Raw genomic sequence first — 24,469 nt, 5'->3', positions numbered from 1 at the left:
ACACTCACATCATCAAGACCCTCAATATAAAACAAAGAATAAGATCACTGCAGAGTTGCTGTACAAATTACATTAATCAATTTGCTTCCTTAAGTCTTGAACTGAGAAATGAGGGGTGTCCAAACTATCACTTGACATATTGCATGACTGTGAGCCCTAAGAATTAACACACAATTTCCCAACACTGACTTTTTTTGAATAGCAGTAAATTTCAGGTTCGATAAAAACAGATAAAGTAAACAGATCACTCTCGCTCAGGGTTGTTGTACTAACTTAGGTTCCATACACAAATAACAAATGCTTAAGAAATGCTCTCTACATAATCCAACTTGCTCAATTCTTAGATAATCCTTTCCTTTAAAAGAATTCTCAGGAGAGCTAGATTCGATACAATTTATAACTTTACTGATTAAAGATTGACTGGCACTAAAATTGGGAAATAAAAGGGCACGGAACAATTCAGTACTCACCTTCCCTCCCTCCCTCCCAGTTACAACAGAATTCTTTCCATTGTCTTAAGTCCCTGGACTGATAGTAAGAGGAGCAATCCTCCTCCTCCTTGTATTTCTGTTCCCTCTACTGTGCTGACTTAGCTGCTTCTGCTACCACACATTAAGCCTACAGAGGAAATCATTCTATTTATTTTTTACTCAGTTCTGAATTACATCAGTTTCCTGATCCTACTCTGTATAGCCATGGGAGTACTTAGGCTGGCACAAGGGATGCAAACAGGATACTGAAGTAACAGCTCCTTTCAGTGACAACATGGTCTTAGATCAGCCTAAACTGACCATGATATCAGAACATGCATGTCCAGGGCACAAGAGTTGAAAAAACAAGAGTACAGAGACTAAGTCAAACACAAGACAATCTTAACCCTTTTGAATCACAAATTCAATCAAAAGGTATTTTTAGAAGTGTATTAGCAAGACCATTTCTTAAGGGGGAGAAAACATGTTATTTTACAGACTATGTAAACATGTACAAACAGAACACCTACAAAACATTAGTTCTGTAAACTAAAATATAGCCTCCCATGGCTTTCAAAAAAATCTAGCTGAATTTAGTTGTGTACAGATTCTGTTAGAATATTTTTTTCCCCAGATAGGGCTATGCTTCAGATACTGCAAACGAGCTCAACCAAGAGCCTCTTTTTCTGGGCAGATTCCTCCTCTTCTACCAGACTGTCCATTTTCATATTTACGGTATTTTGATGGATCTCTGAGGTCCAGTCTTTCTACAAAATTCAGTGATACATGATAACTCTGGGTTGCCTCTACACCTTGGCCCTCAGCTGTAAATAAGAGCACGACCACATGAACTTGCCCAATTTTATTATTAAAGTGAATTCAGGGAGCTCTGAGAAGCAGTTAGTGACACGTACTTTGTATTTGTGCAAGGATGCATGAAATAAAGCCTGAAACTAGGCAAGATAGAATACAAGGATAAAAAAACCTACTGAACAGCTACTTGAATAGTATGGATCCCATGAATAAGAATTGTCTGAGGTTAAATAACTACAGAATGCACATACAGAAGGGGACAAATAAAAATTCTAACATTCAATAGCCTAGACTAACTTAATATTGTTTTAATGATGTGTTGCATTTCAGACATACATGCATTACATTTTGCAGCTGGAAGGGTTTTTATCTTTTATATAAAAAGTCTGACCATGTGCAAACCAGGCAATTGTCTTTCACCCAACTCCAAGATATCAAATTAGAAACTGAAGTTTTCCTTGAATGGTAGGAATAAGTAAATATCTCTAACGCTCCACATCCCTAGCATGCAATTACACTGCTTCATCAAAGTGTAACAGGAGATTTGAAGTAATTTACTAGAGAACTTCCACATAATTCAAAATTACTAAAAATTTCACATAGAAGTTGATAAATCAAAGTTTAAAGAAAAAATGTTTCTGGGAGGAAAACGAGGTTATTCCACACACCACACCCCCCCATTTTAAAGAAGCTTGAAAGGTCTAAAACTTAAGAGTTATTGCTTTACATTTCATACATATCCATAACAGCAGCATTCATATTAAAACTGCATTTTATTGCCTCAACTGCACAGAAAAGCCTGACTTGAAGACAATCTTTATGTTGACCAAACATATTTCTCTTAGCCATTGAGGACAAAGGAGGGAAGTTATTACAGCATTTTGGGCAGTTAAAATTGCATATGCAACCTAAGAGTTATAAAGTAACTACATATAGTATTTCATAGTCTTATTTTATTAAGAAATCCTGCAGTATTTGAAATATTCATCCAATGTCTCAAACATAGCAAAACATATTCAAAGGAAAAAAAAAGGCATGAAACTCGAATGTTAAAACATGTAAGACTGATTAAAGGACTTATCTTACGCTGTTGAAACACTAAAACTTTCCTGTACAGTTCAAACAATAAAATACTAATGGATTTACCACTACAGGAACACATTGAGTGAGTGTATGTTCTTTCCAATTCAGTTGTAATGATTGTTAACTCTCAGACTCTACAAGTGTATTTTGAAAAAAATTCGACTGTTTGTAAAGCAATGCCAGCTGCAATGCAATGCTTGTGTTGTTTTTCTAAAGTCCATTCAGACTGCCAGAAGGAAGGAAGGAAAGGCCTGCAGTATTCTTGAAAGAAATGCAATACAGTGAAGCAGCTTGAATATAGATACTCAGTGCACACATAAGCATATGCTTAACCTACTAGCACATGTCACAAAACTCAAACCAGTAACTGCTTTTGTTGTAAACATTTTGTTTTAAGCACAAGATTATTATCACGCAAAAAGACTGACCTAATCTTCATTTTTAGAGGTTTGTTGTGCCGAAGATGAAGCAGAACACTGTTTTGGAAAACTAAAAAGTACTGGGGAGGTGAAAGACTTGACTCATAACAGTAATTGAAGAGTGGACACACCTGTGTAGCTGCTAATGTTATAGTTCCCATTTGCAAAAGGGAACCTGAACTTCTCTCCTAAGATGAGAAACCTTCACCTTCAGTCTTCAGTCTGAAAAACTTCATCTCATTCAGAACATCTGAAGTATCATGTATGTCAAAGCATTAGGCATTTAGAAGAGTTTTAGTGTATCCTTACAGACCTGATTATATCTATGTATTTGTTAAGATTTAACCTTTAAACTGTCAACTGAGGACTGAAAGAAGATATCTTGACTACTTAAAATAAATATATATATTAAAAAAATAAAACCGGATCTTTATTTTGCAAACTAAAGTCTCAAGCAAGATTCTCTCTCCAGTAAGCTGTGCAGTGAGGCAGGTGTCACTGGTCATATCAGGATCATACATGTTTCAAAGACGTACCACTTTTAAAGATCCTGTAGAATAAAAAAAAAAAAATAAGTACTGGAAGACTTAAAAAAATTAGAAATGCCATCTCTCTTATGTCAACAGAAAACCTTTACTTCACAAAATAGATCCAGGTTAAAGATGTCAAAAAAAAAAAGATTTCAACAACTAGTTAATACTAGCGTACATTTGAACAACATTTGCAAATAAAGATGATAATTTTCTGTGGAACCTTATGAACAGTTGGTCAAACATCAGGTCAGTAACTACTGCACTTAAAGTAGCAATGGTATTAAGATGTTTCCTGAAGGCTCCCTTTTTTATAGATCTTTTCCATTTGAGCTGATGAACATTTCTCACTCCTCAACTGACACTTTTTTTCAAAGACTCATCTGATCACTTTCTGATCTCTTTAAAAAGCAATTCCTAACCACTAGATACATGAAACCCTTCAGCAACTGTCTTACAACAGTGGCAGGCACAAGGAACACAGCTAACTCAAAGCATCTATCTGGCAGGTTAATGACACAAGATGCAAGAGAATTTACTCATCTGAAAGTCCCCTTCAGTCCTGCAATGGGTATGGCAAAGACCAGGCTTGCAAAACTCTCTCCTTCCCTCAATCTGTCCTTCCTCTTTTCCACTACCACCGTATCACCCCCAGTCATTCAGATTCAAGAGTTTGCTTCTTTTCACTACAGGGCCAAGTTCCGTCAAGTTTCATCAGCTTCTTCGGACAACTTACAGAAAATCCAGCCTTCAATTTCTTCCTCTTCTATACTAGAGTCAAACTTCTGAGCCACAACTGAAACTCAACATAAGATTGCCTTCATTCTGTCACTATTCCTTGCTAGAATTTTTTCATGGAATCATTTTTTCTTGAGCTAGGATTTTTATAGCCACTCTCCTAACCAATATGGTATTTCAGAATACTAGAGGAACAAAGCTCAAACAACTCATGGATGTGTTTTTAAAGACTAACACCCTCTGAATTTCATGGTCTGGAAACTAAGTAAACTGTCCACAGGCTTCTATCCAGTACACAGAAGCCAGCAGCAGGAAAGAAAAAAGTCAATTGAGACTTCAGGTCCAAAAAAAGTTAGAAGCCACTAAAAATGATAGATTAAAAGTCTCTTACAAAGAGCATTCTCCTCAAAGACTAAAATGTACAGGTCTAAGAATCAGAAACCACATAAAACCATTTTTTGGAGTAACAAATCTAGAAGTTTTTCATTCACTCACCCTTCTTGTAACTCAGGTGTTCTTTATGCCACAACAGCTTCTAGAATTTTGTTTCAGTCTAAAAATATAAACTAAATTGTACTCACTATTTTGTAAAAAGTAGTTTTTCTTTTCAATTTCAGTCCCAGAGACAGTCCTTCAGAAAAATAACTTCCTGCCTAGGAATTTTTAAAAGAACTGTCATCTTCCTGGAAGAAAACTCCCTAAGACTGAATGATTACATTAACTTCAGGAAAAGTGAAGTTAATCTGGTCATTATAATCAACGTACTGTAAAAGAACAACTAAAATCTCCACTTCCCTGTAGTGAAAGTAATCTCCACGTCAGAATATCAGCCACTGTCCCTATATGCCAGAAGCTCTCCTCCTCCCCAGCTACCTGACAATTTCTGCAGCTATTTTATTTTAGCATCATCAAAGACTCCTCCACTAGCAAATCTGCATTTTTCCTTGCACCTCACATGCAAAACATCAGCAACCTAAGCAGACCCCAGATCCAGCAAATTTTTGCTGAAAGCCGTTAAAAAGCCATAATTATTTCTATAATCAACTGCCAGTTAACAGGAATGCTTGGAGGTATTAGATCACCTAACCACACACAGATGCTCATTTTGACCTCAAAAAACACTCATTTTTACTTCCAAGCTATTCTATCTTCACCAATACTAATATAATTCTACTGAGAAACTACAATCTTTCCTTTCAAACATCAAACTGAATGCCATCACTCAAGATAATTAAATAGCCAAGTAAAACATAAGCAGCAAAAGTATTTCTTACTACTTATAAACACTATTCTATAAAGAGCCTGGAGAGCATATTTCAACTGCATTTCTTTAGCAGGTTGAATCATGTATGAAACATGTTTGAACACAAGCTCCCAAGACTCTGAGGCAGTCATGTTTCTAATAATAATTTAAGAAAGCTCATCAAACAAATGTAAATTAAACTAAGTTCTTGTCACAATTAGGACTGTCAAACACACTTAAGGATCTTTCCTCAAGAAAGTCTGTACTTCTTCAAGATCAAGTCTTGTGAAATAAAACTAAGAATCCTACATCTATTTTCTTAACTGACTTGCTATGGGACTGTTAATTTGTTTCACATCAGTTTTTCCAATAAATAAAATAAGAATACTAGTGTTCATATGCCTTTTGCAGAAAAAAGTTATTACAGGATGTTAAATCGTTTTACATATCAACCAATGGTCACTTTCAATGGGAGTAGAGAAAACTGCAAGAACCAGTTTAAGCTGCCAATACATAGTTTGGTCAATGCCAAAATTTAACACAGAATACATCTGACATTCATCTTCAGTCAGTGCTTCTTCATCAAACCAACTAGCAGGTCTCTGCCAGAATATTCACAATAGCACAAACATCAAAGTTAGCTTTTGTTGTTAATGTCCAGAATGGATTGCTGCTGAAAGTCTCTCACCCACATTACCAAACGAAGCAAGAGGACTATTAAAAAAAAAAACAAACCAACAACAGAACACCTCCAAATTTCTTTGTCATTTCACACAGCAGAGTTTGAGAGCATCCACCTAAACAAACCAGTTTCTTTACATGCCTTTCACAGGCCTAGTACTTTCACTGTCTCATAGTTTTTATAATGTCACACAATCTTTCACAAAATACTGGGAATAAATAGAGGACATAATAAATGCCCTGTGTTTTTGCAGACTCAAGGCTACGTTCTTTCTTTGCCACATTCAGCACCCAAAAATTAATATTTTTTTCACAAGTTAAAAGAAATTCCTATTAGACTACCATTTGGTAAGAAGTTATTGGTGTTTCACATTTTTTAAATCAATTAAGTCATGGTATTTTCCAGATATCTCTGTTGTAAAAAAACCCCAGAACACAATTGCAATACCAATGTCAAAAGCTGAACTCTCACCAAAAATATCAGCTATCCATCCTTAAGTGTTCCCTCCCTCAATTAACAAGACTGTATACAGCATTTCCTATGTAAATTTTCTATTTTCGTACTTGTACATTATTCCAGCATGAAATGCTTAAGGGAAGTGGAGCTTGTGAGCACTATCTCCTCTTTGGACAAAGTAACAAAAACAGACACGGACAAGCTTGTGGACAAACCAGAGTCCAATCACCAAGTTCAATAAGCAACAGCAAAATACACCATAACCACAGATTAGGTTGTGTTTTAAACACTTGAGAAATAACTCCTGACCATCACAACTATGACATCACAGTAAGGCAATTGTTTTGAAAACATTTAGCGTCGTCACAGATGTCAGTTTATTCATGAAGTGTTCTATGTAAAGTAATGCTAAAATAATCCCTAAAAAATTTTCACTCAACTTCAAGGTCTCTGAAGTACTATTCTGCCCAGACCCAAACTCTCATATATATTTATCCATACCACAATAATCAGAGATTCAAAATAAACTGTTGAACATGCTTTCATCTCCTATATGTATTACTGAAACACAGATGTAAGGGTACTATAGACAGATCTGTAACTTACACACCACGCTATGTAACAGTTCCAACTTACAGCACAAACTGATTGCAAAATACAGACTAAAGTGCAGTGCAACCAGAGCAATTGTAAGAACTTCTTCAAGAAAGGTCAAGATTATTTTGCAATTGGGAGTCTTAGAATTTATACTGCAAGGGTTCTTGTACATTTTCTTCTGATTTTAATTTTTCCAGAGCAGCTTCTAGCCCTCAACAGTCATGTTCCACAACCCACCAAACTACTAAACTACTGTACTTTGATACTGGCTATCAATAATCTGATTACGTCTCTATTTCAGTTAATAAACTAAAAGGCTATTATCTTTCTTAGCAGAAACTAGCCATGTTGAGTACATTTCACCTACTATAATACAGATAGCACTAGCTTCCTTTTCATTCAAGTCAGCTGTTCAATACTGTGAATATGCAAGATTAATCTACAGTACTCTCACGATCAAATTCCTGCTTACTACTGCAGTTTTCTCTGTAATTGGATTAGAAAACACAAAGCCAGAGGAGCAATACTGAAAATAAACAAACTATGCATTTGTGTGCCTGTATGTACTTATATACACACACACATATATTTTACTGGAATTTAATTTGGTGAATACGCTTTTTCTATCCAGAGCAGGCAAATAGCACTATTTATTCTCAATCATGTAATTAAGAGATTCATGTGTGACTCAAAGTCAAGGTGCTGGAGACTTAGTCTTACAGAAGAGCAGCGCAGTCAGCTAAAAATATATCTATAAACTCTCTATCTTCCAGGAGGAAAACAATAGTCTTGTAGCTTCTCTAAGAGGATAACTCAAGTGGGGAAACCTAGGAAAGCATGTTTTCAAACTAACCATGACACAAACAAAGTTGATTTAAAAGACAAGAAGATCAATCAAAGCAGCCTGACATTTAGGTAGACCGTATTTCACCCCATTACCTTGGTACTGAATCAAATGTTTGATTTAAGATTTAAACAATAAAAAACCCAAAACAACCCCCCCAAAAAAACAGAAAGAAAGAAATCCCCTAGTTCCCTCAGGAGCTTATTCCAAGGGTCCAGTCCTTCACTTAAGTATGACGCCTTAAGAAAAAAGCATGGAAAGAACACATAAACTTAATGGCAGTAGATTCTGCTACAGAGTAACAGACGGCTTATTTTGAATCCATTTATATTTCTTCTGTGTCTTCATCTAGAAAGGATTTATAATTTTTCATTGTACAAAAATTATTTCAATATGTTTTACACTTGTTGCCCGATTATTTCACACTATCTACACGCCCTCATTGGGATAATTTTCTTTTTTTAAGCTGAAGTTCCAGTCTGCTGTGTTATATTGCTTAAACTAAACAATTTTCCGCTTTAAATTAAAAAGCATCTGAATACGTCTAAAACCCAGGGAGGTACCCAATAAGGCTACCTCTCAGACTTCTTACTGATTAGCCAACAAGACTGAATTCTAAATGGATCACTCTTCAAGATGTTATTTCCAGCCCTCAAACTGGTTTTATGTAAAGTTTTCAGCACTCTTTTCAAAATTACTACTAAAGAATGGGATGCTGTATTGTAATGCTGACCTTGCCAGTTCTGCACAGATCACAAGACAGAAATCACTTCCTAATTTCTGTATTTATAGCTCCCACTTATAAAGCCACAGATCATTCAAGGGGTTTACAAATTTCTTTTAGCAGGAAACTCACAGCAGTCCTGGAGGAAAGCAACACAGCATGGTTACTTCAGCACAAGCTCATCCTGACAGTTTCTCATTCTGTCACTATCATCTATGTTTTCTACATTTCTCCTAAATGCACGAACCTTGCAAGTAACATCTTTTTAAAAAACAAAAATAGTTACAGACCTCAGCTCATATCGTAAAACTGACTCACATACACTCTTAAACTGCTGGGTATTTTCTGGAACGCATCTAAACAAGTAAAAGAGTGTTCTTTCCAAGAAAGTCACCACAACAGGTAAGACTAATTATACACTGATGGTAATACCAAAAGACAGTATTTGAATTTGAGAAAGATTAAAAATACCTTTACTGTCAGCAGCACTATAGGGGTGCACTGTTCCATTAACATGAAGTTACATTGTTAAGTGATACAGCTATAATGAAGTGCTACAGTTACAGCTTCGTTAGACACTTGATACTAAATAAAACTAAGAATATTAAGCTCGTTGTCTTTATTATTACTAGTAGTTGTAGAAGAGCACAGAAATCAAAGCAAGTTGTACACTCTGTAGTGTAGCAGGTCCTACAATCACTACAGAGTGGAAAGGGAAGATCACAGCTTGGCAAATATCCTCAAGAACACTCGTTTCCTTTCCAAAACCAGGAACATCTACTTATTATTTAGGAATATAAAAGGGGAAAGTATAATCTGCAGCAGACTGAACACAGTGACCTGAACTGCCCTGGACTGTTCTAGTGTTCACGAACACTCATGTCAGTGTCCATCAGCTGCAGATCACTAACACACATTCCCAAGGAAGAGACAGAAGAAAGCAAAAACTACTAAAGCATTAGAATATAAGAAGCCATCTATATACACATAAAAGAATACAGTATTACAGAGCTTAAAGGGCTTTGCATCATTAAGGCAATGGCAATGCTGACAATAAAATCTAATACAATCAAGTTAATGGAAATAAAAGTTACAAAAAACAAGAGTAAGACAGTTAAAATACAAGTGTACAACGTAAAATGTTTTAAAGGAGGCATCACAGGAAGTTGATGAGGAATGGGTATCTTGCACCTCCTAAAAGCTGATCTAGCCTCCTGGCACAGAATAGTGCCAGTGCTCCCTAATTTACACCACTTTATCAGAGAGTTAACACAGCCAGTAGTCCTGCCTTCTACCAATTCAACTCTACAAATCTTGCTACAGCTATGAAAGAGAATAGGTCTTATGAACCTTGTAAACATGTTTACATGTTCTCCTTGAACACTTCTGAGAGTTCTGTTTGTCCAAGTAGGATCCTTTCCTTTCCCAGAGTCTCAAGGTGTATCCCAGGACTCTGTTCCCACACCCCAGGGTCTGGGAGTTAAAGGACCTTATCCTCAAACAAAGCAAACAATTTTACTTTACTTGAATCACCAAGTGTTTTAAAGAGTTAAACTCATCTGGCTTGTTACCACTTCTTATTCTCTACTTTGATATACTGTGATACCTGAAATACAAGCACATGTACTGAAGCTGTCTGCTTGTAAATTTAGTATTAAGCAAAAGATCATAGTTTCACCTGTAAAATCGTATTTTGAGATAAAAAATATTTTACATAAAAACAAACCACAGTTTTGCATTAAACACTGGAATCAAGCATTCTCTAGCTTTTTACAGTGGCCACTGCTATAAAGCCAAGGGGGGTTTTGTTTTTTCTTCTAAAAGGAGTATTATACAATCATCAATCTCAAATTTGGTAGCAGTTAAGGAGTGACCATATTTTGGGCAAAGAGAAACCAAGGTAATTAAATGGAAGAAACTTTACAGCAAGCAACCCACTAAAAAAAATATAAATCAGAAAGACCTTCAGGCATCTAGAATTTCTGATCATTCCCTACTTCAGGATCATTTTGACCAGCATTCAGAGAAGCACAGTTTTTCAGAATGTTACAGCCAAAATATGCAGGATTTTTAAACACAAATACACATATAAACGTGCACAATACCTTTGAAAAGGCTAAGAATGCACTCCATCTCTCAGTAACATTAAGTGGAATTCACCCTGAACCCAGAAAAAATTATTTTTACCCTTAATTGCTAACAATAGGTTATCTTTAACTAGCCATTTTTTATAAAAATCCTATAGTGGCAGAAAAAAACCTACAGACTGCTTGAGTTCACACTGTAGGTTCAGGGCTGGTCCTGAGGAACAGACAGCTTCATAATTAGCTCTTAATACCTGTTGGAGTTGCACAGATGAAGGCAGAAGATATCATTAAACTCAACATCCTGCTGAGCAATTGCTTCGGATAATTCAAGAACAGACTGAGTGACAAAAAAATAACAGTCAGATAAGCAAACAAAGCTCTTGCGGGTCACACATTTGTCCTGAAGATTCATTAAACCAGTGGAAGATCCAACTTCCTTAGCCACTCTCTTCATCAAGTAGGAAAGAGAGATCATAATTTCTTTCTCCCAACTTCTTAAATGACAAAAGGATGAATAACACCCACCACTATCTCAAAACCTACTTTTGGCATGAAAGAAATTATTATACCTCCAGATACTTCACCCCCCAAAAAGAACTCCCCAAAGTGAGATTTCTCAAAGAGCCATTAAATAGGCATGATGGCAATGAAGCTAAGAAATAAAATACAAGTCTTGTGTTAAAAAACAAAACAAAACAAAAAAGTAAAAGTAATTCTTCACCAAGAAGTGTTATATAACTTGTCTGCCACATACTTTCAGGCTGTGTCTTAAAAAAAACCTCACCAGAGTAACTGTTATGAAATAACAGTTCTATGCACTGCTTCTAAGACTGACTTTATCCCAAATTTCTGTTTCTGAAAGAGCAATTATTACACAGTAAAACCACTTTTATCCCAAGCATTGATACAGAGTTATTTAGGAAAATATTCCAGAAAAAAATTACACAACTACTATACTGATCAATATCTTCCCACACACAAATCTCATAGCTCTCCAGGTATTCCTGTTCAATTTCTACCTGGATCTTTACGTAACTTAACATCCTGCACTCTTTCATTGTGTTTTGCCTCTACAAGGTGAACACTGCAAGAAAACGATACAGAAATGTAAAGATCTAAATCAATTGTTTGAAAAATAAAATTGGAAGAGTGCGGCGTAAACAGAAAAGTGAGAACACTGGGGTCTTTTAGGAACATTCTAATCCTTTAGTGCCACAGACAGTACCTCAATTTTACAGAGAAAGAAATGAAGTATTAACAATGTACCTACCTTCTTTTTTTCAGGATAAAAACTCCTTATTCCTATTTAACTTAACCTATGTCAAGAAATCTCCTTACTTCAAACCTGTGTACATATCTTTTAGGGTAAGCTCTGCTATATAGCAGCCACCTTTTAATATATTACCAGGTCTTCCCTGAACAGGTTATTCATCCACAAAAAGGAAGCAGCTCTGCACATTTTCAATTTGGAAGTCTTGCCCAGAAGCCTATGAGGAAGGCAGGATTTACCCATACACACAGAGGAACAGACTTTCAGCCTTCAGTAAACAGGCACCTGAAGTTCCACCAGAGGCTATCTGACTCTAATGCAGTTTACTAAACAGCTTACGGAAAGCCACAGTAGAGAAACCCTTGATTATGTCTAATTGTCCTCTAGCCAAAATACACAGAACTCTCAATTCAGTGCTTTAAATTACAAAAGGGACTTAACTCTACAAAATATGTAGCTGTTTTCACCATCAGCTAAGAAAAATAATTAACGAACAGAAGATTCTGGGGTTTAACTTCCATACATATGTTACTTTACACCAAAAAAATCATTAAAAAACAAAGTTATTAAATACTCAAATACATTATTATGTGAATAAATACTATTTATTTGTACAAAGAGGTACTTCTGCACCCCTGCTACACCAAGCATCTTAGCAGCTTGCACGAACAGAAGTTAACCATTTCAGAGGCATATATTACCCACACACCTCATGGCATTTACAAGTATCACACATAAGAATGTTCATTAACTTTTTACAACCAGCTTCATTTTATTTTCCGACAGTGTTGATTAAGTGTCCTTTGGGGGGTTTTTTAAGGACTGCTTTAGTAGTTAGTTAAGCTTAATTTAATAATAAATACTGATATGCACCTGTAAGACCCAACAAAATAGCAGTTTATCAATTATGCATATTTTCCAACTTCGAACATCTAGAATTCAATCGATAAGTAATGCTTGTGGGTAAAATACACTGTGCATTTCACAGCTGCAGCATCTACATTTCCTACCTGGAACAATTAACACCCCTGATATCAATCAGCATTTGTTGTTTAAGTAAAACAGCATCAAAAAAGCACTAAGTGTATTTTCCAACAAGCAAGCCAAAGCATTTCAAAGCCACCTCATTGGCAGAGATAGCTTACATGAGAATGGAAGAATGGCTATGTCTGGTGAGAGCAACAGGCCACCAACCTCAGTACGCCACTTCTAACCACAGGCAAACAGGCAGCTCCATGGGACTAGCATAAAACCAGGAGAATAAACCTCAGAAAACATTCCAAATCTCCAAAAACCTGTAAATCAAAAGTAACCTGAGCCAGAGGTAGTATCTCCGATTTAGACACCCCCAGGGACTTTTCTTCCGTGAACTCGCCCACTTTTTGACCCAAGAACATTTTAGCATCTATGACAGCCTCCTGCACAATATTCCACTAATTCCTAAAAAAACAGAGTTTTCTGAAAATAGATAATTTTACTTCATGCTTCCTAGCTGCTGAGACACACTGATCTTTTCTTTAACTAATGACCATTCTACAACCCTCAGAACCGCTTTCATTTCCAATCTATCATCAAAACAAACTATTTGCTTGCCAAAAGCAAGGTGAAGTCTATGCTATCAGAGGAATTAATTGTTCCTCCAATTTTAAGAGAGAAACATTCCCAACATTATCCCCCCTTCAAACCTGCAAAGTAAAACAAGCTACATATAGCCAAATATTTCAGTGATTGTTTCTTGCTATGCTTTGTAAGCGCTGAAACTTTGAAAAATGCTGAAACACCACACCAGTGCATCCACACTCTGGACATGACCACATCTTGTTCATATTAACACATTCACATATGTTTATGTATTTACAATTACATGTAAAGTACCTAATTTAGGTAATCACCTCAAATTTGAGAGATTCTCAAGAAGATACACTTTATTTTTTTTAAAAAAAGAATATCCTATTGGGATGCAATTCTGAAATATTTATGAGGTTTCCAAACTTAAAATTCCTTTAGTGACTTGCTCTCCACCCCCAGTAGAAGGCAAAAAACAAAACAAACAGAAAAAAGACAAAGCATGCAACTAAAATCTGAAATTTTGAGTTGTTTTGGCTTTTTTTTTTTCTTTTTAAACACTTATTTAAAGAACACAATGAACACAATATTAGATAACTCTCCCATAATGTCACTGAATAGTTGGGAAAAAGATCATTCACAAAAATTAGATAAATTAGGAACTTCAGCTGTATATCACTAAAGCTGTCATTTTATACAATAGAAACTGTATAACAACCATACTAATCTTTATGCACATTTGAGTTACTTAAAAGGATACTGTTTATACTGAAATTGTATATACTTTGTTTTGAGTACTTACGTTTCTTAATTATTCCTAGTTATTAAAACATTTGGAAGTAGCATCTACTGTTAACTCTCTCCCAACATATTCTTGTGTGATCTTAAAGTATCAGAGAGTACTCAATCTCATTTTTAGCTAGTTCAGAAAAGGTGAAGAAATCGCACCATTGAGATCTTTATTCCAGCCAAGCATTAGCAGCCTGTAAACCCTACAAGAAAGCGGAACCCTTGATTTTTCCCTCAAAAATTGTAAGTTTTCCTGTGATGCTCCTTTTTGAAACAACTTTATCTTCCTTCTCTGAGAGTTTCTGTAGCACATCTCCAAAGTGTTTTCCCATCCATGCTGCTGCTTCTTTTATGAGACTACAGAGCCACTTGCTTCCTAAAAGAAACAACTATTTCTAACAAACACATAATGTCCAACAACATGGGCTTGCTATAGCTCCTCTAAAGTGAATAAACGTCTTGGAAAACACCGACTGAATTTATCTCAATATAACAGCTACTGACATCAAGGTCATTACATTGACAGATCAAAGTTACATTTACAATTACACAACGTTGTTACAGTGAAAATCATTCTTTTAGTTCACAGAATAGAGAACAGATCCAGCCTATTACTTCAAGTGATCCATACACCATGCAAGGCCAGACTATTTCCTTTCAACACAGCAGTGTGTAAATGCTAAACAAATTACTGTGGCAGCCAGTATCACAAGGGAAACGAAAAAAGTGTAGTATGGTTCAAGTACTGTACTCCTGATATTTGACATTGCTATACTTGATATTGATTTGCACACACAGATTTGACAAATAATTATGCTGCTTCACTTGTGCACACAGACAGAACAGCCAGGCACCTGAGTAGCTGGAAAAGATAGTGTAAAATTATTAACATTTAAGATTCAAAGTCTGATGTGACTGTAGACTTAGGTCTACTAGTACAGCGCTTCTTAGATAAAAAGGGGTGAGACCTTTTGTCTGTCATTATGGCTGTGGTACAAACCCCAAAACGATGAAGTAACACATACTTTAAATTAATTATAAAAGTGTGTCCCACACATAGGTAGAACATTAGAACAAGAAGTTCATTACAAGATCCAAGAAAGAACAAGCTGTTACTGCAGATCATCTCTCCCTGCACCACCACTCCCATACACAAAGAGCAGGCTTACTAGGGGTGGGCAATTCTTCCAGTCACTTCAACTACACAGGAAAAAAAAAAGGCGGGGGCGAGGGAAATCACTCAGGAGTCCCATTGATTTCATACTGCAGATAAGGAAGTATCTTATTATTTGGAAGAATAAAAGTCAAATTCAGAACAGGTAAATAAAATCAGACATATTGCTAAGTCATTTGGTTTTCCACTTACTTTTTATCAAGCATCTTTTGCAAAGTTATCGAGTTAACTTAGAAAGAACTTGTAATTGCCAGCACTCAGAAACAATGTTTAGAGTTTCCTGTCATGTTGAAAGCAGCAAGAAATTACTTGCATGAGGAGAGTTGTATCTAAACCATCCAGCTCTCACACTTCCATATTAATTATTTATTGTCATGCTACGGATATTCCACCCCGCCCCCCCTTTCAACCCAGGAGGCCTCAATCATCAAAAAACTCACACTTGTATGGAGTATCACACAGACAAATAACACTGTCAGCCGTTTCAATGGACAAAACTGTTGTTTGGGGTCCAAACCGTTAAGGCTTTATTAGTCACAAAATATACTGAGACTTTACAACTTCAGTTGTAGAACAACAAAAAAAAAACCCACAAGCCAAAGTATTCCAAAATTCCAACCCACTTCCAAAAATATTCTCAACGCATTCCTGTACCAGTCTTTGCCACTGTACAGGTTGACATTTAAAATCCAAAGGCGACACTCTTCCCCGCTTCTACCCTGGGCTTCCAGAGTTATAAAAACCCCACCCTCACGCATATGCACTGTGCAGTGACTATGCTCCCCCTGTCCCATGACCTGATGCACACATGAGGCGGAGTGAATCAACACACAACATAGCCCAGGTCAGAACTGTTACGGTACCATCATGAACAGGCAACTGAAACAGGATGGCCACCGATGACAAGCAGCAATTACAAACAAAAGCAACAGACTTGGCAAGAACCCACCACAGTGTCTAGAGGCCACATGAGTTCATCGCAGTGCTTCTGCAGTCAAATAGAACTTTCAAAGTCTCTGAACTGAGCTTTACATTAGAGTATAAAATGTGGTACTTCGTTTTACAGCAACAAGCCTCTACATAAAACCAAGTATTTCAAGACGGTTTTGCCTGCTGACGAAAGGCACTAAGCAATTTATTTATAAACATGGTGCTATATTACTAAGACACTAGAGAAAACAAGAGAAACAGTCAATTGTTCTTCACTAAAAATGCCCACCAAACTGATTTTAAAAACGGACATTCCACAAGGCTTAAAATGGTATGACAGGCTGTAAGTGAAGGAAATAGTGAAACCTCTTCATTTGTTTCCCTTGGTCGTTTTAAAAAATTCTTTCTTAATGATAATTGTAACAAAAATAGTGCAGATTACATGCTTATTATAGAGCTGTCAGAAAAGTCCTGAAAGAATTGCCCGGGCTCAGGTATAGTTCTTCGTTCTGAAATCCAAAAGTAAATAGTTTGCAAACATCGGCTGCTGTTGCAGCATGCTATTAAAAACTCTAATTACTGTACAATTTGATGGAATGCCACTTCAAGACAGTAAACATTCGCTCAATACAAATTCATAAAAAATTCTTCGGAAGCAATAAAGTTAAGTGACACTGTCTACATTTCTGTCCTACAGAAGAATAATGACTCCTATATGGATAACACACATTCAGTAGATTTTATAATCTATACATAAACTTGTAATAGTCTATGTGTCGTTTTTATTTTTACGTGCAAAAGCAATTAGTAGAGGTATCCTCTCTACTACTGAAAGCAAACGTTAATGGCAAGAGATTTATACGGGAACTCCAACACTTGCTCTCCACCCTGAAGAGTTACTCAATTTTTGTTCCTGAGACGAAGTTCTTACTTTTATGTACGTTAAAATGACCATGCTGCAGACCCATCAACTCCTCACTATCCTTCAGCGCTTGTTTCTCCCATACGAAATCTCCCAAGTAACGAGACAGAGAGAAAGCGAGCACACACTCGACCTGTCTCAAACCAAAGCACCTGGCCAAGTCCTTTACTTGAGATTTACCTGACCAGCCCTTCCTCATCCTCTCCCTGCTCCTACCCCCTGCCTCTTCATAACTCCCTCCTCCCCTCAAAGCTCTCGCTCGCTGAGCTTCGGGGAGGCGCCAGCCCTCCCAGGCCCGCAGGCTCTTGCTCCCCGTAACCCGCACCCAGGGCTGAGGAGGCGGCCGGCCCGCAGAGCCCCGGAGTCATTGTGCCGAGGGACAGGATCGCAGCTGTCAAGGCGCAGCTCGCTCCGCCGCGACGGGCGGGGAGGAGGGTCAGCAGCCCCGCCGCGGCGGCAGCGCCCGCCCGCCCTTCCCCGGCCCTCCTCTGCGCCCCGCAACGCCAGCACGGGCGAGAGGCCTGCGGAGCAGGGGCTGCCTCCGGAGCCAGGAGCCCAGGCGGGCGCCATGCTAAAAACCAAAATGGCTGCCCCAGGGAAAGGAGCCCAGCTCAGGCCGTGAGGGGCTGCGCCTCCGCCGGCCGGCGCCGCCGCTTCGCCCGCCGGACCTCACCCAGGTACCGTCCCCAGGCCGCAGCGACCACCTCGGCCTCAGAGGCCCAGCGGGCTCTGCTCGCCTGGGCAGCCCTGCGCCCGCACCCGAGCGCGGCCCGGTCCCCGGAGCCCACTGTGCCGGTCCGCGCCTCCCTCCGCACGGCACCTGGCCTCGCCACCCGTACCTGAAGTTCGGCCCGCTCCACCTCCCAGTGCGCCCTCTCCATCTCGAAGCGAGCCCACTCGTGCTGGATGTAGTGCAGGATCCCCGGGATGGTGTAGTGCTGGGGCCGGGACAGCTCGGCGGGGCCCGCCGCCTCCTGACCAGCCGGGGCCGCGGGGCCCTGGGGCTGCTGCTGTTGCCCTCCTCCTCCTCCTCCTCCTCCGCCGGCTCCAGCCCCCACGCAGCCCCCACCCGACTGCAGGTTCATGTTCCCACCCGCCTGCGGCGGTGGCTGCTGCGGTCTCGGGGCGGCCGCCATCCCACCGCCTCCGCCGGCTCCGGGGTGCTCGTCCATTGTCTGCGGGGAGCCCTCCTCCTCGTCCCGCGGCGGGGGCCTGGAGCAGGGGCCAGGGAGGGGGTGAGCGGAGCTGGCTGGGGCGGGGAGGAGGGGGGCGGGCCAGGCGCGGGGAGGGGGGCGCTGCGCCGAGCAGTATCCGGGTGTCAGAGCAGCGCCGAGCCGCCGCCAGCCGCCATTACAGCCGCCGAGCCGTCGGCCCACCCACCCGCGGCCGGGCGGGGCGGAGGGAGCGGCGCGGCGCGGCGCACGCCGGGAAATCGCTCCCCCTCGGCCGCCGGCTTCCTCCTGCCGGCCGGGAAAGGCGGCGGAGTGCGCATGCGCAGGAGGCGAGGTGAGCGTCGTGCTCCGGGGGCGGGGGAGCGGGCCGGGAGCCCCCTCCTGGGGTTAAGGTGGCGGCACAGCGCCTAGGGGGCAACCGCCGCCTGCCTCTGTCCTGCCGCCTCCTCCCGCCTCGGGGCAGCCCGCCCCGCCGCGTCCTGGCCCTAGGCGGGAGGGTGTCGGGTCGGGCGGCCCCGGGCCGAGCCGCCGCGGGGGTGCGAAGCGGAAGCGGCGGTGTTCGGCCGAAGCGGCGGAGGGCGGGCTCGGCGGCGCTGCGGCAGCTCCGGGCCTCGGGGGTGTCAAAGGCCCTCGGCAGAGCCCGCGGGCCCGGGCCCGGGCCCCGGGCCCGCTTCCGAGGGCGGCGCGCAGACCGCAGCTCGTCGAGGGTTAAAACTCTGAAGTCTCTAAAACTCGGCGCGGTGTAATGGTGCGCTAAATTTGCCCCGCAAGGAGGTGGTTTTAGAACATTTTTCTTAAATTTATGGTATATCTCTGGAGGTTGGCTAATATTTTTTTTAAACGAAAGGTCACCTTCGTGGTATCTCTGTGGTAAGGCATGCGTGCGTATTCACTCCTTGCTGGGAAGGAAAAGTGCACAACGTTTGCTATTCACAGCTCTTTTTCCATGTGAGGAACGTTTTGCAAGAAATTAGTAGTTTATTGTGTCTGGCTCAGTTTTATCTGTGATAGCAATGCTGTGTTCGATGGTGGTCTTTGGATATGGTGAAATTATCTCAGTTGCAAAATGTTGCTCTGAAATGCAAGATTTACAGATTATCATCCCATTCTGTCTATAGGTTAGCCATTGTAAGTAAGGTAGGAGTTTGATTTTGCCTGCTTCAAAATGTGTATGTGCTCTACTCATTCAGTAAAAAAAATAGATAGTTTCCTAAACAAGGCTTATTCTTGACAGAGCTGGAATTCTGTTAATTACTGAAAAAAATAAACACTGCTTGTCTCAGCACTGGGGGTTCCTCTCTCTACTAAGGCTTCCTCAAGTGTGTACTGATATTTCAGTTGGTTTATCTACTCCTTCCTTTCTTCTCCATTAAGTAATTTCCTACTAAAATTTCATCCTGCTGTCTTTCTGATCCCATACAGAGCAGCCAATCTAAACCAAACTCCACCTTAGCTGACTTCATTGTCTACTGGCAGTATCAAGTCATTACGAAAAATTAAGACTTAGCTCGTAACTAGTTTAGCCTTTTGTTTCGCTCCAATCTTACAGGACATTCCTCATTCCTGAGTACATGGGAGTTACTGCAGTTTAGTTCCATTACTATATTCAGCCAGCATTTTGACAACAGCAAAGGAAAACTTTTTTACTCTTTCCTTCCTCCCTGACTTCCCTAGATTAGTAAGATTGCTTTTTTAAAGTCCCTGATCCTGAAGTTGAACACAGTGTTTTAAAGCTACGTAGACATAGTTGTTTCATCTTGGGATGGATTACAGTGAGTGCGATAATAAGATCTAGTAATACAAAAATTACTACTGCTGATAAATGTTATTAACACTGCATGTGATTTTTATTAAAGCCTTGTCCTTGGTCAGAACAAAAATAGGAAGAGCAAGGGTATTGATTATGTGGGCGGTCTTCATTTGCTCCATACTTCTGTACAATAAATTTGTAGCCAGGAAGCTTGATAGACAAATATATATCTCAAAAAATATTTGTTCCCATGCTGTTGCCTGCTTCTGCCTCTAATGTTTATCCAGTTTTTAATTTTAATTAATGCTTTAATTCCAGTTTAGCCCATTTTGTTCTACGTTCGGTACACACATAAAGTGCCATTACACCTCTGGATCTAGAAAACCAACTTATTTAAAGGTGGACAGTGCAGTAAATTATTTACTTGCAGTTCTATCTAACATTTATTTTTAATTCTTGGTGAAGCAGTTCTGTAAAAATGCAGTCATGCATTTCTTGTTTGCTGGATTTGATCTCTTATTTACATTTTAGCACGTTGCAAAATATTTAACCTGTTGCAAAACATCGTTGTATTTCGATAACTAAAATGCTTCCGAATCCGTGGGCATTGACTAGAGTGGTTTCAGCATGCAAAACGTCTAGTTTGAATGGTAACTGTACTGCACAAAGTCTCAAACTCAGGCTGTGTTTCTTTTTTGTAATTTACTTGTCAGAGTGTGTATAAATATTGGTGAAATCTTCGACAAAATAAATTAATGTCTGGTGCTTGTATCTACTGGAGGAGCAATTAAAATTTTATTTAAAGTATGTTTTATATTACTGCACGTAGAATCTGCTGGGTTGGCCATGCTGGAGACTTAAGACTTTTTCATCTGCAGAACAAGTATTGCAGGCTTTGCCGCTCTAAGAGGTCTCCAGCAGTATCTGAAAAGCCGGCGTTGAGGGGTGTGACTCACCAACAGGGACAGCTCACTTTGAGGCGTCTCAAGCTGTTACGCAGCCCACAGAGCTGGCGTGTCCTGGAAGCAGTTCCTGAGCCGACACGGTTTCTGTTTCAGCACTTTGAAGCAAACCAGGCAGGTCTCCAGTACAAGGCTGGAGTTACCTGTACAGGCAGGAGGGGATCAACCTGCTTGGGGTCAGTAAAATCGAGAAGCATCTCTTCATGAGCCGGAGTCCTTAGTCTTCTGTGTGTGTGCTGGGTTAGAAGGGGTTAAAGCCATCCTATGTCAAGTCATCAATGACTGCATACTCCATCGGCCTGCCAGTGTGAGTCACACAAGCCAATCATGATACCAGTTTTCTCTCATAGATATTTACCTGCAAGAGATACTTTAATGAGGGTGAGATCTAACACAGTGTTACAGCGCGTATTTAAATCACAGTAGTTAAACTGTATGTCGTTTGTGTGCGTGCCAAATTATCCTCACGGAGGAAATATTTTGTAAATGAAATAAGTCACTCTGGAAGATACCTTCTTCTGAAGGAAGGTTTGCCATTTCAGGACTTTTTTCACCTTCCCCAAGTGATTCCTTCTGAGGTTTTTGTTTCTACGGAGTCTTCGTTCTGTCACAGAGTTTTGTAGGTGTTCTGTAGATCAGGAATGCACAAAGCATATACCGTAGGCTGTTCTGGACAAAATTTCTAATGCATGGTTGGCTGTGATGGGGAGACCTGGACTTGACAGTCCATCAGGATCTCGATAGTCCCTTCTAGTCTTCTGTTCCTAGGCACATTTGTGATGCAGATAGTTGTCCAGTGACCTGGAATGAGACAGCCTATTCATTTCTGACAAACAGCCTTCAGATAGTAATGTCTTTTCATTACTAAAATGAGCAAAATAATGGCAGAGATATGAAAGGCTTGCATCTTGTCACCAATTCCCTTGAACCATTTGATTCTGTATGCATAAAAGCTTGGTAAAATTTGTGTGTATGTGCATGGATACATGCAGGCATGTGCGTGAGAACGCACAGAAAAGCACGTAAGAGTTGTATCAGAGGAAATGGAGCTGTCTTTGTAAGTAGAGTCCCAATTATTGGTCATAAAAGTTAGCTTCTCAAATACATAGAACTTGGTGAAGGAACGGGAGTTTCTTCACCCATCAACATGCACAGATATGCTTTTTGTTTGTTTCTTATACTTCACAGGTTTCTTTACTTCTTATATATGCAAAACTAATTTTAACATGTTGAATATCTGGAAGCCAAGATGAAAGGAGAAGAAATAAACTTTGTTAGAAACAGAATTCGTTTTTTTTTTTTTTTTTTTTTCCTGAATTGTGCAAGCAAATGTTTTTATTTCTACAAGTGGTTTTTTTTTTTTTTGAGAATTATTTTTAAAGGAAATAAAAAACCCCTTAAGATATTTTTAACACTGGTGTTATTCTCAAAGTCAGCTTCCACAGCCGTGCTTGCATGCTTTTTGTGAAATTTTAAAGAATGATTATTTGTGCATGTAAATTTATTGTGGTGTTTCCACACAAAACTATGTGCTTGTGCTGCCATTTATATGAGCAAAATTTCTGGCTAAAATTTTGGAAGCTATCTTTGGGGCTGGTGGGAAAATAGAGAAGTTACTAGTGATACTAGTGGACCTCTTTCCTACGGCTGTTAATCACCTGTTCTAATCCTGTGAATAATGATTGTCTCCTAAATGACAGGTAACACATTGGAGTGCTACTGTGGTTCTACTTCCATTACAACATGATCCATTTTTTTTTCCATATCTATTCTGGATAAGAGCATTTGTGAGGATTAAAAAAAAAAATATTCTTGTCTAAAGTATTTTCATATGTAAAACAATCCAGGCCATTCACAAGAATACGCGCAGATACAATAGTCATAACATCACAAAGGGATTAACCGGGTAGAAAGATTAGGTTAATAAAGGAATAATTAGGATTTGGGCCAATCCTGCAGTAGGATCCATACGTATCAAGTCTTCATATATTTTTTTCTGTTATGTATGGCTTAACAGAAATTCAAAGTACAACAGTTCTGTCAGTGCTCCTGGGTTAGTTTTACTGTCCTCCCATTCTTGGGTCCCACTTGAATATCTGCAGATGTGTTAAGCCTCAGGTTTTTACTTCTCTGGGATGGTTTTGTGGAACTTGCTGATTTCTGAGAACAGGACTTATGCTCCTCAGTACCATTTTTGACTAAGTTATTAAAATAGCTTGGAAATAACTTGTTCAAAGCAGAGGACTGATAATTCATGCTTCAGCAGTACCAAACACAAAGATGAAGCATGGAACTAAGAAGAAAAAAGAAAAGCTGTCTATGTCGCTGTCATTATCTGTTTAGCTTGGACGGACGCGTTTTGCAGTTGGTAGGAGCAACGTGCAGAGCTTTTGGCCTCCAGTGTCTGAGCTTGCTATTTTTTTCATTAAAAGAACAGGTGGCATTTCTTAGGTTGTTCCTCTTTCAGACCACAACCCTTTCGTAAGTAGCTTTAAAGCTTCAGGTTTCTTTTGCTCATGAGGTTGGCCCTTGATAGAGTGCCTCATTCTGAGCTGGAAGGAGTCGTTCATTTTATCTTTACTTCTTGGAAGGTTTGTATCAAAAAATGACGTTAAGTCATCTCACTGTTTTACCTTTCCTTATGGCTCAAAATGAAGATATCTCTCATTGCAACTGTAACTTCAAGCAGCAATACAAAATAGAAGGGGGGGGCGGGGGGGAAGAGGCACGTATTAAAGAAGATTGTCCAGGTGGTACTCTCCCCTTTAGTCAGCAATGTCAGCCTAAGGTGCCATCTGATAGTGAAGATTCTGCCTTACATTTTCCATCTGGGCCCTTTTTTGTCTTCATTACCTGGTTCGTTCCTTCTCAGAGAACTTGTGCTATAGTTCAGAAGCCCAGGGTGCAGTGGATGAGGCACGTGCACCACGGCAGCAGCACTGACTGGCGTCCGTGGCTGTTCCGTTGGAGCGAATCAACAAAAGTGCACTCCTGTGCTGGACGTGAGGAGACTTCACCAGGCCTGGAGGAGATGAGAAAGCTCTGAGACCATCACAATTCCAAACAGATTCTCCTCTCCTGAGGATTGATCCTGGACTCCTGTTCCCTGGAGGCGTCACTTAGTTAAGAAATGAATTCTCAGTTGGTAAAGATACATCTGGTACGGAAATGGGAACTTCTTTGTATATGGCGTGAACCACGGTACACTGAGGAAAATGGGATTGCTTTCTTGAGATCCAAGTGATAAT

At 39.8% G+C, this 24,469-nt stretch overlaps 1 protein-coding gene across 3 annotated transcripts in view; it reads right to left on the bottom strand.

The window, feature by feature from the left end:
* The window catches only part of STRN3 (striatin 3), a 67,269-nt gene extending 48,760 nt beyond the window's left edge, over positions 1 to 18,509 (bottom strand). For all 3 annotated transcript variants that reach the window (XM_086463595.1, XM_086463596.1, XM_086463597.1), the window contains exon 1: positions 18,177 to 18,509. In XM_086463595.1, the coding sequence (XP_086319721.1) occupies positions 18,177 to 18,509 (333 nt within the window). The remainder of the gene's footprint in view (positions 1 to 18,176) is intronic.
* Positions 18,510 to 24,469: the final 5,960 nt, after the last annotated feature.

Source organism: Leptosomus discolor, chromosome 3, assembly GCF_034619465.1.
Source record: "Leptosomus discolor isolate bLepDis1 chromosome 3, bLepDis1.hap2, whole genome shotgun sequence".
Taxonomy (NCBI): domain Eukaryota; kingdom Metazoa; phylum Chordata; class Aves; order Leptosomiformes; family Leptosomidae; genus Leptosomus; species Leptosomus discolor.
The sequence above is the reverse complement of the archived record's forward strand: the minus strand, read 5'-3'. Positions and strand labels throughout refer to the sequence as shown.